The 13,687-nt window shown below is 35.6% G+C and overlaps 1 protein-coding gene across 15 annotated transcripts in view; it reads right to left on the reverse strand.

Annotated features, from left to right (window-relative positions):
- The window catches only part of LOC133515885 (protein tramtrack, beta isoform), a 526,149-nt gene that overhangs the window by 124,974 nt on the left and 387,488 nt on the right, over positions 1 to 13,687 (reverse strand). Inside the window, exon 5 of one of the 15 annotated variants that reach the window (XM_061848509.1) lies at positions 6,165 to 6,572. The exons of the other annotated variants lie outside the window; for them this stretch is intronic. Within the exon in view, the coding sequence (XP_061704493.1) occupies positions 6,328 to 6,572 (245 nt within the window). The 3' untranslated portion in view covers positions 6,165 to 6,327. Of the gene's footprint in view, positions 1 to 6,164; positions 6,573 to 13,687 lie in introns of those variants that run through there. 15 annotated transcript variants of the gene reach the window in all.

The following is a 13,687-nucleotide window of genomic DNA, read 5'->3' on the forward strand; positions in this document are numbered from 1 at the left end:
AAGACTTTGTTTAGATAGTAGAAAAGTAAATGCAGTTTCAAAATCTGATGCGTATCCCGTACCACACGTTCAATATATACTGGACAACTTACGCGATGCGAAATTCCTTACATCTCTTGATTTAAGTGCGGCATATCATCAGATCCCTCTTAGTGAAGACTCCAAGGAGAAAACTAGTTTTACTGTACCAGGGAAGGGATTATTCCATTATAAGAGAATGTGTTTTGGTTTAGTAGGTGCCTCTGCTACTATGCAACGTCTCATGGACAATCTCTTTACTTCTCATTTTGATCACAAGGTTTTCTGTTATATTGATGACATAATTATTTGTACTTCCGATTTTGATGAACATATAAGGTTGCTCAATGCCGTTTTTGAAAAACTAAAATCGGCAAACTTAACTATTAACATGAAAAAATCATCCTTCTGTAGGAGTGAACTTAAATATCTTGGGTATTTAGTTGATCGATACGGTCTGCGAACCGATCCGTCTAAAATTGATGTAATTTTAAATTTTCCTACTCCCAAAGATGCTAAGGATATTAAACGTTTTCTGGGAATGTGCGGTTGGTACCGACGTTTCATTAATAATTTCGCAAAAATAGCTCGTCCCTTATCTCGCTTAACGAGTAAGAAAGTAAAATTTGAATGGACAGATGAAGTCAACGATTCTTTTAACATACTTAAATCTGCCTTAGTGTCTTCTCCTATTCTTAAATGTCCCGACTTTAATGAATGCTTCTATATCCATACGGATGCATCTTCCTACGCCGTAGGCGCTGTTCTGATTCAACCTTTTAATGGAGTCGATCATCCTATTGCCTACTGCAGCCGCACACTTAACCAACCAGAGACGAACTATTCAGCTACTGAGCGCGAACTCTTAGCTGTGATTTATGGTCTTGAGCAATTTCGTGCATATGTAGAAGGGAGAAAATGTTATATTGTAACAGATCATGCATCTTTAAAATGGTTTCAAAACTTAAAAAACCCTACAGGACGATTAAATAGATGGGCGTGTAGATTGAGTCAATTTAATTTTGAAATAATTCACCGGAAGGGCAAAGAACATGTCATACCTGACTGTCTTTCTCGTATTCACGTCAGTTCTTTAAATTCTGCTACTATTCAAGATCCTTGGTATCTTGATCTATATAAAAAGGTGTCTGAAAAACCTACTCTCTTTCCCAACTTTAAAATTGAAAATGATAAACTTTTCCGTTACTCTAAGAATAAGTATCGTCTGACAGCTCAATTTGACTGGAAGCTGGTACTTCCTTATGAGCATCGTAATGAAGTCCTAAATAAGTGTCATGATGATCCTACAGCAGGTCATTTTGGCGTGGGTAAAACTCATTCCAAAATAGCCGACATATATTATTGGCCTACTTTATTTCAGGACGTGAAGGAATACGTCGACTCTTGTGAAATTTGTAAAACTTATAAACCTGTTAACTTAGCTCGTCCTGGTTTGATGGGTAATCCACGACGTATATCGTCGCCAGGCGAAGCAATATCTTGTGATATTCTTGGTCCCTTTCCTCCATCTTATCTGAGAAATCAGTATCTCTTCGTATGTGCTGATTATTTCAGTAAGTATGTGACTTTGTTTCCACTACGCAACATAACTGCTAAAGCTATCGTTAAGTGTATGGAAAAAGGGATATTCCTTATACATGGGGTTCCTAAATATATATTCTGCGACAATGGTGTTCAATTTACTTCCAAAGACTTTCGAGAATTAATGTCCAAATATGATGTCCCTCATATTTTCTATAACCCTAGGTATCATCCTCAGACGAATCAAACGGAACGAGTGAACCGTGAACTAGTAAGAACCATTGCCTCATACGTGCGTTCTGATCACCGTAACTGGGATAAGAACGTATCGGAAATACAATGTGCATTGAATACAGCTCGTCACGAAGTAACTAAAAACACACCGTATTTCTTAACACATGGTCGTCAAATGATTCTAGATGGTTCCCTTTATAATAGCGAAGGTCCCATAGATCAAAACGCGCTCGAATTAGATACCAGTGGTGCTTTTTCTGAAAGACTTAAAGAGCTCAAAACTGTATTTCAAAAAGTGCGTTACTCGTTGATTGCCTCCCATGAACGTAACGCTAGGTATTATAACATGAGGAAGCGTCACGTAGAACTGGAAGAAGGACAAATCGTTTATAAAAGATGTTTCCCATTGTCAAATGCAGCAAAACATTTTTCTGCTAAATTAGCGCCCCGTTATGACAAATGTGTCATTCATAAAAAATTGAGTCCTCTTGTATACTCTTTAAAATCCTTAGAAGGAAAACTTCTAGGTAACTTCCATATAAAAGACATTGTACGTCCTGGTGAAGCCGAGCCGTCTTCCTAGCGGTACTCGTCTTAACACCAATTGGATACTTACACTTGTAAATATCCTATGTGATACTAAATATTGAACGTACCTACTAAACTGAATGCAGCCTGGCACAAGCTGGTTTTCATCAGACTGGGTATTTGTTCCATGTTTTTGTTTTTATTGGTACCGGGTGCACACGGACCAACATTAATCTTTCATGTGTCCTTATAAAGACATAAAACTTTAAATAATCTGAATAAACTGCAGAAACTTACTTTACTTATAAACCCTAAACGGGCCTATTACATGAAATACTATTAATTATTGAAAAAGGGACTACGTTCTCGCTAAACTTTGTACTGTAACTGAACTTTTGTTTGTAATTGTAGGAATTGTGTAATAGCTAGAGAATGCAGCTTGTTACATATTTCCACTACTGTCGGTGATAGGCAATTTCTTTAATAAAGGGAAGGTTGTTAACGTTGCCGTCTTTGACGTTTTCTTTTAGGTTTAGGAAAGCGCGCACTAGGAATAAGAAGGTTCGAACCAAAATTAGTCGTTAGATTTCCTTGGTCGAACTGATCATTCACCAAGTCATAGGTATAACTTTGGTTGTAAGACTTGTTTTTCTTTATAGATTATCTATGGTTTCTTATTTACGTTTCGTAGGTTAAGGTGTTCACTTCCTATTGGGCGTATAGCATTAAAAAAAATTTTTTTTTTTGAAAAAAAAATTTTTTTTTTAACCCAACTAAAGATGAACTGTAACACTTTGGGGTATCCACCCAGTGTTATAAACAGCTGAGTAGCATATTGTATAGGTACTTTATAGGTTAGAAAATGGTATGTTTGTTTTGGTAAGATTTGGTAGTTGAAATGTCTTCGACACGGATGTCATAGTGGGTCAGTCAAGAACTGAGACCTGTAGTATATATTTTCAACTTTACATATACGCTTTTAGCTATATTGAGTGGACAAAACTTACCGGAGCGGTAGGTCAGTCTGTGCGTTCACTCCGTTGCATTTTGCGCATCCATGTCGTGTTCCTGCGTTGTGCTAGGACACAGGCACTTTGCTTTCGTTGGGGTATATCCATTTCACAATTGAAATACATTTTAAAACATAGAAATACCACGTATTAACAGTATGATTTCGATAAAACTGAGCAGTTGTTTATTTCAGCGGTAGACACTGACAGCTGTCAATGTCATTTGGTTTTTTTTGTCCATGGTTCCGTAACAGACGGTCGGTCACCCTTGTTGTACGACAATAAACATATACTTGTGGTTCTTTTATCTTTTTATAATTTCCAATTATTAATAAAGTCCGTATTATTTGCTTCCTAAAATGAGTAACTCTTTTTATTGTTGATATTTCGAATTATTCCGAGAGTCAAACCGGTCAGTTGTGGTATCCATTGAATGAGAAGGTTTTCATTCATCAGTTTGTCTGTGGTTTCTCGGATTGGAATTTTGAAAAATCATTGTTCGATCGATCTTCAAGATGTGAAGTATATTAGAAAATCTTTCGGCAATCAATCTTAGGGCTCGTCCCAAAATGTGCATAATTTAGCGTCTTAGAGCCTACCTAAAATGGCGGCTGCTAATCTTTTTCCTTCAATTTAACATAACTTGCAAAACCTAATGTAACGTCAACCACCTCTTCGTCTTGCCACGCGGTCTGCAGGCGCCGTCGTTGGTATAGGAAATAATGGACCCGGCATAAACCCCGGGTTTTTTCCTGGACCCTGGTTTTTCTGGACCCTGGTTCTCTAAGGCTGTGCCATCCGGTGGCAGCGTTCTTCTTGGCAGTGTCCGTGAAGTTAAGACTTTTATGAGATACCTTTAGTTAAATATGGACCCTTTACGCTGAACAGGTAACCTGTAATCCCTGTGAGCAATTGCTTACTGCTAAACATCCCCGGAGGTTGGGGCATAACTTTTACTTTAGACAGTGTTATGTTAGGAAGACAAATTTTGATATTGTTGTCCGTAGACACAGAGATGTCTATGATGTATTTAGTGTAAATTTCAAGAAATAGTGGTGTCACTAAGAAGTATTTAGTATTACTTATTTACTAATAAATAACTCGTGTTGACCGTAGCGGGTCATATATATTTAAGGAATAAACTGTGTATTAAATAAATTTGGGATTTTCATTTGGATATGTCATGCGCTTGATGAGGATAGTATCCTGGCGTCCTACCTTAAATTTTTGGATACCTATTCTCACTCCATAGTGGCCTGAACCGCGACCCTATCTATGATTGTAGTTAGCCGAAGGTATTTGTGAACTTTTCAGTAGTGAAGTTTGGTGAGTTCTGGATCACTCCATAGAAACACGTTTCCTTCTATGGAAACGGTCTTTAACAATAATAGAATCAGATCTTCTCCATATCCAGAGCTCATCCACAACTATTACAATTTATTGTAATTTCATGTAAGTGAACTGTTCTTATAAGTGTAAGGTGATTTGACTAAATTAATTAAATAGGTAATAATTTGAGGGTAATCTTAAAATCGGTTGGAAACTAGCGGTCAGTTATGCCAGGTGGGGTAGGACAGGAAGTGAGAGCATGGCGGCCATTCTGGTGTTAGCGGCCGCACGGGTCGGACGCGTCGCACGAGTAAACGGTGTTCAATTAAAATTATTATGGAGAATACTTGTAGTACCTACCGTGTAATAGTGATTCAATAAATTACATAATCTGACATATCGTGGAGTTTATGTCTTTAAACCGAAATGTTGAAGTGGGGTCAGATGGCTCAATTGAATGAATGTTCATTGATGTGAATGTTTCATTTTTCTTTCACTGCATGTTCACACGGCTGCTGATAAAATTATTCACGTTTTCTTTTCTTTCACTATGACGTCGAATAAAGTACTGCCTCTTGAAATAACTTTAATAAAGATGTTCACAAGTAAGAAACAAAGGAAGCGTCGACATCGCAAGAAAAAAAATATTTGGAGCCTCGAAAGCCTCGAATACTTTGCTGAGGAAACTAGCTAATTTTACAATCCTGAATCGTATTGATACTTTTTTAAATGCTTCAAAAATAGTAGCGTTTTTTATTTATTCACTTGAATACCATTTTGTTGCGATCTTTATGTTATGTTCGTCTAGGTACTAGGTAAGTACCCACAGGATTCGAAAAAAATGTGCATAATCCAAATGAACATTCATTCTCTGTTGACATTGGTTATTTTTTGTTCATTCGGAGTTCGAGTGTTTATATCCAACGCTATTGGATTGTTTCACTAATGAATTCATTTTTCACTTTTGGTTCATTTTGTGTTCAGACGTCTCACTTCGAGTGAAAAACCCAAAATGAAAGTCGAAAATGAACACAAATCAAACCCATAGATAATGTTTACTACTCAGTACTCATTTACAAGCCTACCCCTACAGTCTAAAGTAAACTCCATTTCTTATGATATACTTCTTCTTTGGATGACTATGGAATTCATTCACAAGCATAATCCTATTCTCCTTCGTAGCAACGATTCTCGCTTTGCACGTGTTGCCCTGACTGCAAAGGTAGACATTCTTGAGCCTGCTACTTGCTTTGTGGAGAAAGTAGCAGTAGTCGTTGTAGACCAGCAATGAATTGCCGCGAGTGTTTCGAATCCATTGTGCTGAGGCTAAAAAATTTTTGTTGTTATTATTCGACTTATTATTATGTTCAAACATAGGAACTGAAAAACTTAGCAGACTTAAGTAAGTTTTTAGAATACTAACACACATACGAACACATTTCTAATTATGGATGAATGATGAGTATAAATAAACACTGCAATGCACAGATTACAAATATATATTTAAGTTCATTTATAGCATCAATTTGAAATAAAAATACCGAATGAAAATAATGACTTAATTACTAAGTTAAAAACCAAAATGTAGTTTGATGTACTTACATTATAATAAAAATACCTAACATCGATTTCATGTCCATCAGTTAAAATTATTTGTAATGGAATACTAGAGCTGAATATAAACTCCATTTTTTATAACATAACGCTTTGGATTGTGATTATGCGCCGGATTCATATGTATAATATTATTTTCTTTCGTGGTAACGATTCTCGCTTTGCAGTAAGACCCGTAGCTGCAGAGGTAAACGAGGACATTCTTCAGCCTTTTGCTTGTTTTATGCGGAATAAAACAGTAATGGTTACAAACCACTACAGGACCTCCGCAGATATCACGCACCCATTGAACGGAAGCTGAAATTCAAGCAGAGCTATTCAACTTTTTAGTCTATTGACGTTGTGGTGCGTTTACGAGTATATACCTAATGTTGTTTGCTTAATCGCAAGTACTCAAATATTCGGGTTGCATCTCTTTTCTTAATGAAAAACAAAAGAAATGCATAGTCATGTTTGTAAAAATCCTAAGAAGTGAACATATTAGTAATAAGTATAAGTGCTTAGTGAGCTATGTTGCAAGATTTGAATGTAAGTAGTATTGAAACGATTTTAAACGAAAATAAGATTTTAAAATAGGTATGTATGTCATATTTTTAACTAGATATAGAAATAAAGAAAGAAAAGAAAATATCACTACCCGTCGATGTTAACTACATAATATACGCTCGGAGAATTTCTTATTTCGGAGTCCCCGAAATTAAAATTTTCTTTTCACACTAAATGTTTTAATTCATCACAATTTTATGTATATACCGTTACGTATAACAAAGTTGGCTGGTAGATGAAAGTGGTCTTCTAAAACTCGATATATTACTCTATCCTTGGTTGCGTATATTTTTGCTTTGCAGTGCCGAGTGCTGCAGCGCCAAAAAAATTTATCTCCTCTAATATTTTGCACATAAAAGGTATAGCCATTATAGACTAACATCTCACTGCCTCGGGAGTTTCTTCCCCAGATTACTAAAAAAATTAATAAAAGGGTTAGAATTAGAAGGGGTCTGGCTTTCAAACGTAGTACCATCGCCCATACTGTTAACGGTTGTAAATACACACTGGTGCATTGCGTTGCGTTGTGTCACGTTGTTACGTCGCAAGCGTCGTCGTAGCGTCAACGCTGCGTCTTTTTACATATGTTTTTCATGACATGGCACATTAATGCGTTGCAACGACGCGACGCAAACGCAACGCAACTCACCAGTGTAACCTCACTCTAAGAGTGTTGCTGTTTGTACCAGACAGACTTACTTACTTTTGGCTTAGACATTATTTATCAGAAAATGTAGGTAATTAAAATCAAAAGATAAATTTGTTTAGTTAAAATATTTTGAATTATTATAACTTGTCACAATGCAATTCAATTAACATAATCACGGCTGAGCAACGGTCGTAGGCGATAACTTGGTATTCCTGGTATGTAGCGGAAATGCTTCGTAGAGGCAAAAGACAATGTCGAGATTAGCGCTAAATGGGTTAAAAAACATCGTTGTCAATTAGTTTATTTCAATAAAACATACATTACAACTTAATTAACACTCCGTTTCGTATGACGAAATTCGCCGGTGGGTGAGAATGGGTTTCCACGACGAGATAAATCTCTCGCTCCTTGGACGCGCTAATTCTCGCTTTGCATTTAGGGCCAGTGCAGTACCAAAAGTTAGTATTACCTCTACTGTTACCCTTGTGCATGTAAAATGTGTAACCGTTGTACACTAACAGTTCGTTACCACGTGGATTAACAACCCAGGCAACTGAAAAAAAAGTCTAGTGAGCTACTGAGAAAAGTAGAAAATAAAATTGTATATATTTTTCATGTAGGTAATTATACTGTTTTTTAAGTAATTATACCTCTCATGTCAAATATCCCCATGACAGTTCATTTTACATGGGGTAGCTATAACATAACGTAAAACATTTGTAGTAGTCATTTTTGGAAGTTCTGCACATAATTTATTTAGAAATTTAACATATAAGCAATAAAAATACGGTAAAGGCATATATTTTTGATATTTTTTTTAACTAAGCCGAACCAAAAGCCACTTAATGAAACTGTCACAGGGACCATCATTCGACACGAAAGGTGTACTATCGTTCGTGTCATCTACGTGATGCGCAGATTTTCAAATCTAACATTTATTAACATGGTAATACGTGTCAAGGCACACGTCATCGTGAATGACACGATCTATGTATAAACAAGTGATGTATGTGTTAAGTATGCTTTAAATTCCTCGGCTCTTCAATAATTTCCACTCTCTGTAATTTTCATATATTTTAAAGATATAAATAATGACTGAAATGGAGCCTGTTTTTTTATTATTTTTTTTTTTTTATATATATTATAATAAATAAATATTATAGGACATTACTACACAAATTGACTAAGTCCCACAGTAAGCTCAATAAGGCTTGTGTTGAGGGTACTTAGACAACGATATATATAATAATTATATAGATATATAAATACTTAAATACATAGAAAACACCCATGACTCAGGAACAAATATCCATGCTCATCACACGAATCAATGCCCTTACCAGGATTTGAACTCGGGACCATCAGCTTCGTAGGCAGGGTCACTACCCACTAGGCCAAACCGGTCATCAAATTGATCAAATTGATCACCAACATAAGATACAATTCACATACTATAATTTACATGCTAAAAGAGCACATATATAATTTATCCCCCACTTAAAGGCAATCACAAGATTCAGAATAAGAGCTTGTTTAAGATGAATAATTTGTATTTTCCTATGTCTGGATGTTCGGTGATGGAACTCAAGAAACGGAGAAGGTACATTTAAGTAGTAGGTTAGCTAGTAAAATATTGAAGTAGGTAATGAAGTTTTAAAATACATTTAATTGTATTTAAAAAACAAACTTATCAGTTATGACATAGTTTATTTTCATAAAATCTTATTCCAAGCACTATATTATATAGTATACGCCGTGACGTATGACAAATTTAGTAGGTGGATGACCATGGCTCTCCACCACGAACTTCACCTCTCCATCTTTGGCCACCCAAATTCTCGCTTTGCAGTTACTGCCGGTGCAGTACCAAAAGTTACTACATCTACTATTGCTCTTAAGCTTATAAAACGTGAAACCATTGTAGATTAACATTTTGTTGCCACGTGGATTTACAACCCAGGAAACTGAAAAAGATAATTCGTTTGAACAATCCGTAAACTGGGGTTACTTTGATTCGCGGGGTAACATTGATCATAGATTTTTGATAAATAGTTAGTTGAATTTTAAAGGCTCGCTTAAGTTTTTGATGCGGATTGCCAACCTTTACATAAATACATAATGAAAGCGATCAGAAACGAATTCGTGTAAAAATCGGCGATTTAAGTTACCCCACTAATCAAAGTAACCCCAGTTTATGGTACCTAATCAAATTTTTCATATACATTTGACATGCTACAACGACAGAGAAGCAAGGGATTTGGCTAACTACCTACAAGTACTACTTACTAGTCGTCTTCCAGAACAACATTATTGCTTAGTACAAATATGTTATTTGCGGATTCTTCAGACTGGTCAATTTATTTGCTTTTACAATATGCAAACTTTCAAAAGATAGTTTACGCAGCAATAACTAACTAATATGGTTCAGCGATCCAAAGAGGGTCTTGGCCTCCGAAAAGAGAGCACGCCACTTTTCCTGCCAATTATTTCATACTATTTCGTGACGCAGATCCGCTTCCACACTGTCAACTCAGCGGTATCACCGATCTTCCGGGTGGCCACCAGACGGTATAATAAAATAAACAATTACTTACATCATATTTAATAAAAAATACTTCACGAAACAATTTAAATAATTATCGGCCATATTAGATCTCATATCACTCACGTTTAGACCAAGAAAAGGTGGAATACATCATGGCATTATGGAGTTCCGTTGAACATTTTGTGGTCTTCTATATCAGTTCACTTTACCTCAAGCAAAGTTTTGTAAGCATACTTTGTTTAACAATCTTAATAAACCAAACGAATCGCCAAACGTAAAATGTTGGCAAATAAATAGTTTTAAAACTGGAAATATACACTTTTGAACCAAACAATAATTTTCCAAATCTGTTCAGAAATAATTTCAACATAAAGTAATTTCGACATAAATAATAAGTAAATAATTCATTATATTATTTCTTCTTTAGGCAACTACATATTCATTAAAAAATAATAACAGCAACAGACTTTTGGGCATATTTTATTTTTACTGTCACACAGTCAGCAAATCACCAAACCTGTACATTTTGTGTACGAGTATATCGGTAATATCTTTGATCATTATACAATTCTGACACCAATTTTTTTCGCACTGCAATAAATTTAATTTATATACGAAAGCTAAACATATATTACGACTGACCATTAATAGAACTCATTCAATCTCAGCAACGTGTTTATTTTCATTCAACAATGTCTAAAAAAAGAATAGCTGAATGCACTGCAAATTGAAAAATCGCTGTCTTACCTAATAAATTGTATTTTCGTAATGATCGGGGAAACCACGACCATGTTTAAGTCAATTTAATTTAAGTAAGACTATTATAATTTATAATAGACTCCGTTACGAATTACGAATTTCGTCGGTAGATGACCATGGGTTCTAGCCACGCGGAGTATTTCTCTATCTTTGGAAGTCCAAATCCTCACTTTGCAACCATGGCCAGTGCAGTACCAATAGTCAGTAGTGTGTGTACTGTTACCCTTGTGCAAGCAAAATGTATAACCGTTGTAGATTATTTGCTCCTTTCCACGTGTATTACGAACCCAAGAAACTGAAATTGTAAAGAATTTGGTTATATCGAATGATATAAATAATTTAAAAAATATAACAAACTTTATAAAGACTCACCAACAAGAGAATATATCTGAATAACGTTATAAGTAATATTTTTTATTGTTCACAAAATCCATACGTAAACAAAATAAAACATATTCCAAAAAAAAAAATTGGAAGAAGTTTAAATAAGTTATACACACTTCTTTAAAAAAAAATTACAAGATCTTATAAAGTAAAAAATCGGCGAAGTGCGAGTCAGACTCGCACAGGAAGGGTTCCGTACCATTATCTCTAAAAACGGTCACCCATCCAAGTATCTACTGACCCCGCCCGACGTTGCTTAACTTCGGTTATTGGATGAGAACTGCGAGATTGGAAAGAAATATTTATTTCATTCTGTTAGTATTTCTTGTTATAGCGGCAACAGAAATACATAATCTGTAGAAATTTCAACTGGCTAACTATCACAGTTCATGAGATACTGCCTGGTGACAGACGGACGGACGGACGGACAGCGGAGTCTCAGTAATAGGGTCCCGTTTGACCCTTTGGGTACGGAACCCTAAAAAGTACCGATAATCAATTAGGTTTTCAAACTAAGTATAAAAAAACCGGCCAAGTGCGAGTCGGGCTTGCGCACCGAAAGTTCCGTACAAGCCTGTAGGTATATAGTATTATTACCTATATGATGTAGGCAACTAAAAATTAACGGTTTTCGCAATTTTTCCTTTATCTGTGCTATAAGACGTTGCTTCGTACCAAATTTCAAGATTCTGAGTTCACGGGAAGTACCCTGTAGGTTTTGATTCCCTTGCGAGTGTCAAAAATTTGCGGCATAAACGGCGGTATCTTTTGATTGCGTTGGCTTAGAAGTTTGATTTTTTCACAGCTCCAAGGGACAGTAGACCTGAGTATTAGATATAAATTCCAGCTTGATACGTCTACGCGTTCCTGAGAAAAAGGATCTTGACAGACAGATAGACGGACGGACAACAAACTGATCCTATAAGGGTTCAGTTTTTTTCCTTTCGAGGTACAGAACCCTAAAAAACGACCTACGACTTCAAACATCAAATATTCTTTAATCACGCAAGCCTAGCAACGAACACTTATGAATAGTTAAAACAAATGAATTCTCAGTTTAAGCTAAATTACTCGTATTCAGAGCATTTTATTGTCGTTACGAGTATTATTATTCTTTAAAGACACTGGACCTATAAGTACAATGCCTACACTGGAACTTGTCAGGCAATAATAGTCGGTAATCCAGTGCAGTGTCTTAGTCCTAAGAAAGAGTGACAGCGCATTTACTGTCAATAATCCATTGACCATTTATTTTTTTGCCATTCGTGAGTTGAATTTCGGCGAGTGAGTACGCACACTACACACAACGCGGCAAATCTATTTATAATGCATGGTCAACCAGATTTTCCCTTTGCAACTGCAAACTACAGACTGTAACAGTAACTGTTATAAATCCAATAGTATGTTTGTGTACTATATTTTAATGAACTCCCCATTACGTAAAAAGAACTTCGGCGGATGAGTATGGTGGCCGAGAACGCGGTATATCTCCTTATCCGTGGTCGCCCAGATTCTCGCCTTGCAGTTCCGGACCGTGCAGACCCAGCAGTTAGACGAACCTTTACTGTTCGCCTTGTGGATGTAGAACTTGCAGCCGTTCACGAATAACATTTCGTTGCCACGTTCATTGAGGACCCAAGATACTGCAAGTAAGTTAATAAGAAGTTAGTAACGTTGAGGATAGGTTTCGTTTTTTCTGCCAACAAACTGTACTGCAGTTTGGCAGATTAGTAGTTTAAAGCTTAAATTCAAATAAATAAAAAAGAATTTATCGAAACATAAACACAAATCAATAAACAAGAACATAAATCGAGGTGAGTAAGGTTGCCAGAACTCAACGAGGGTGCGATCGACCATAAATTAAAATTACAATTACAAAAAAAAAATCGTTTACAAATATTTTTTTAGTATGCATATGTTGATAATTGAAAGGGACAAGAGTTAAGAAATCCCGTGAATGAGCACGATATAAAAATGGTATATGGAGCCAAGATGTCAATTGGTAAAGAAAACGTCAATTGAAACTTTAATAATGCATGGAAATAGTCACATAACCATCCCGATACATTTTTACTTTTTATTTGGCGTTTACTTTATCGACGTACTACTGAAATCTTAGCTAGGCCCCCATATTAACTTAATAATACACTGAAATGCGAATCAAAATAATTTATTGCGCCATAAATGAACTGCGATTAAAATGTAAAAATATATTTTTTGTTATTTAACCTAAACTTACCTAATTATTTACAGATAAGCGATTTAAGTCAAATTTTGGACAAACTTAAGGACCTTTATTGTCAAACGTGTATAATAATTAATCTAATAAAATGAGAGAATTACTAAAACGATAGACGATTAAAATTTCTACAGTCTATGAATTGATATATTAATCCTTGACACCAGTGTCATACAATGTTTATCATACCTTGTTGAAATATACCACGGTCTTTTAAATATTTTTTTCTACTCGTCGACTGCAATGGTTGAATTAAGATGTCGTATACCAAACTATAATTGTATACATTT

The sequence above is a fragment of the Cydia pomonella genome, chromosome 3 (genome assembly GCF_033807575.1).
Source record: "Cydia pomonella isolate Wapato2018A chromosome 3, ilCydPomo1, whole genome shotgun sequence".
In the NCBI taxonomy this organism is placed as follows: domain Eukaryota; kingdom Metazoa; phylum Arthropoda; class Insecta; order Lepidoptera; family Tortricidae; genus Cydia; species Cydia pomonella.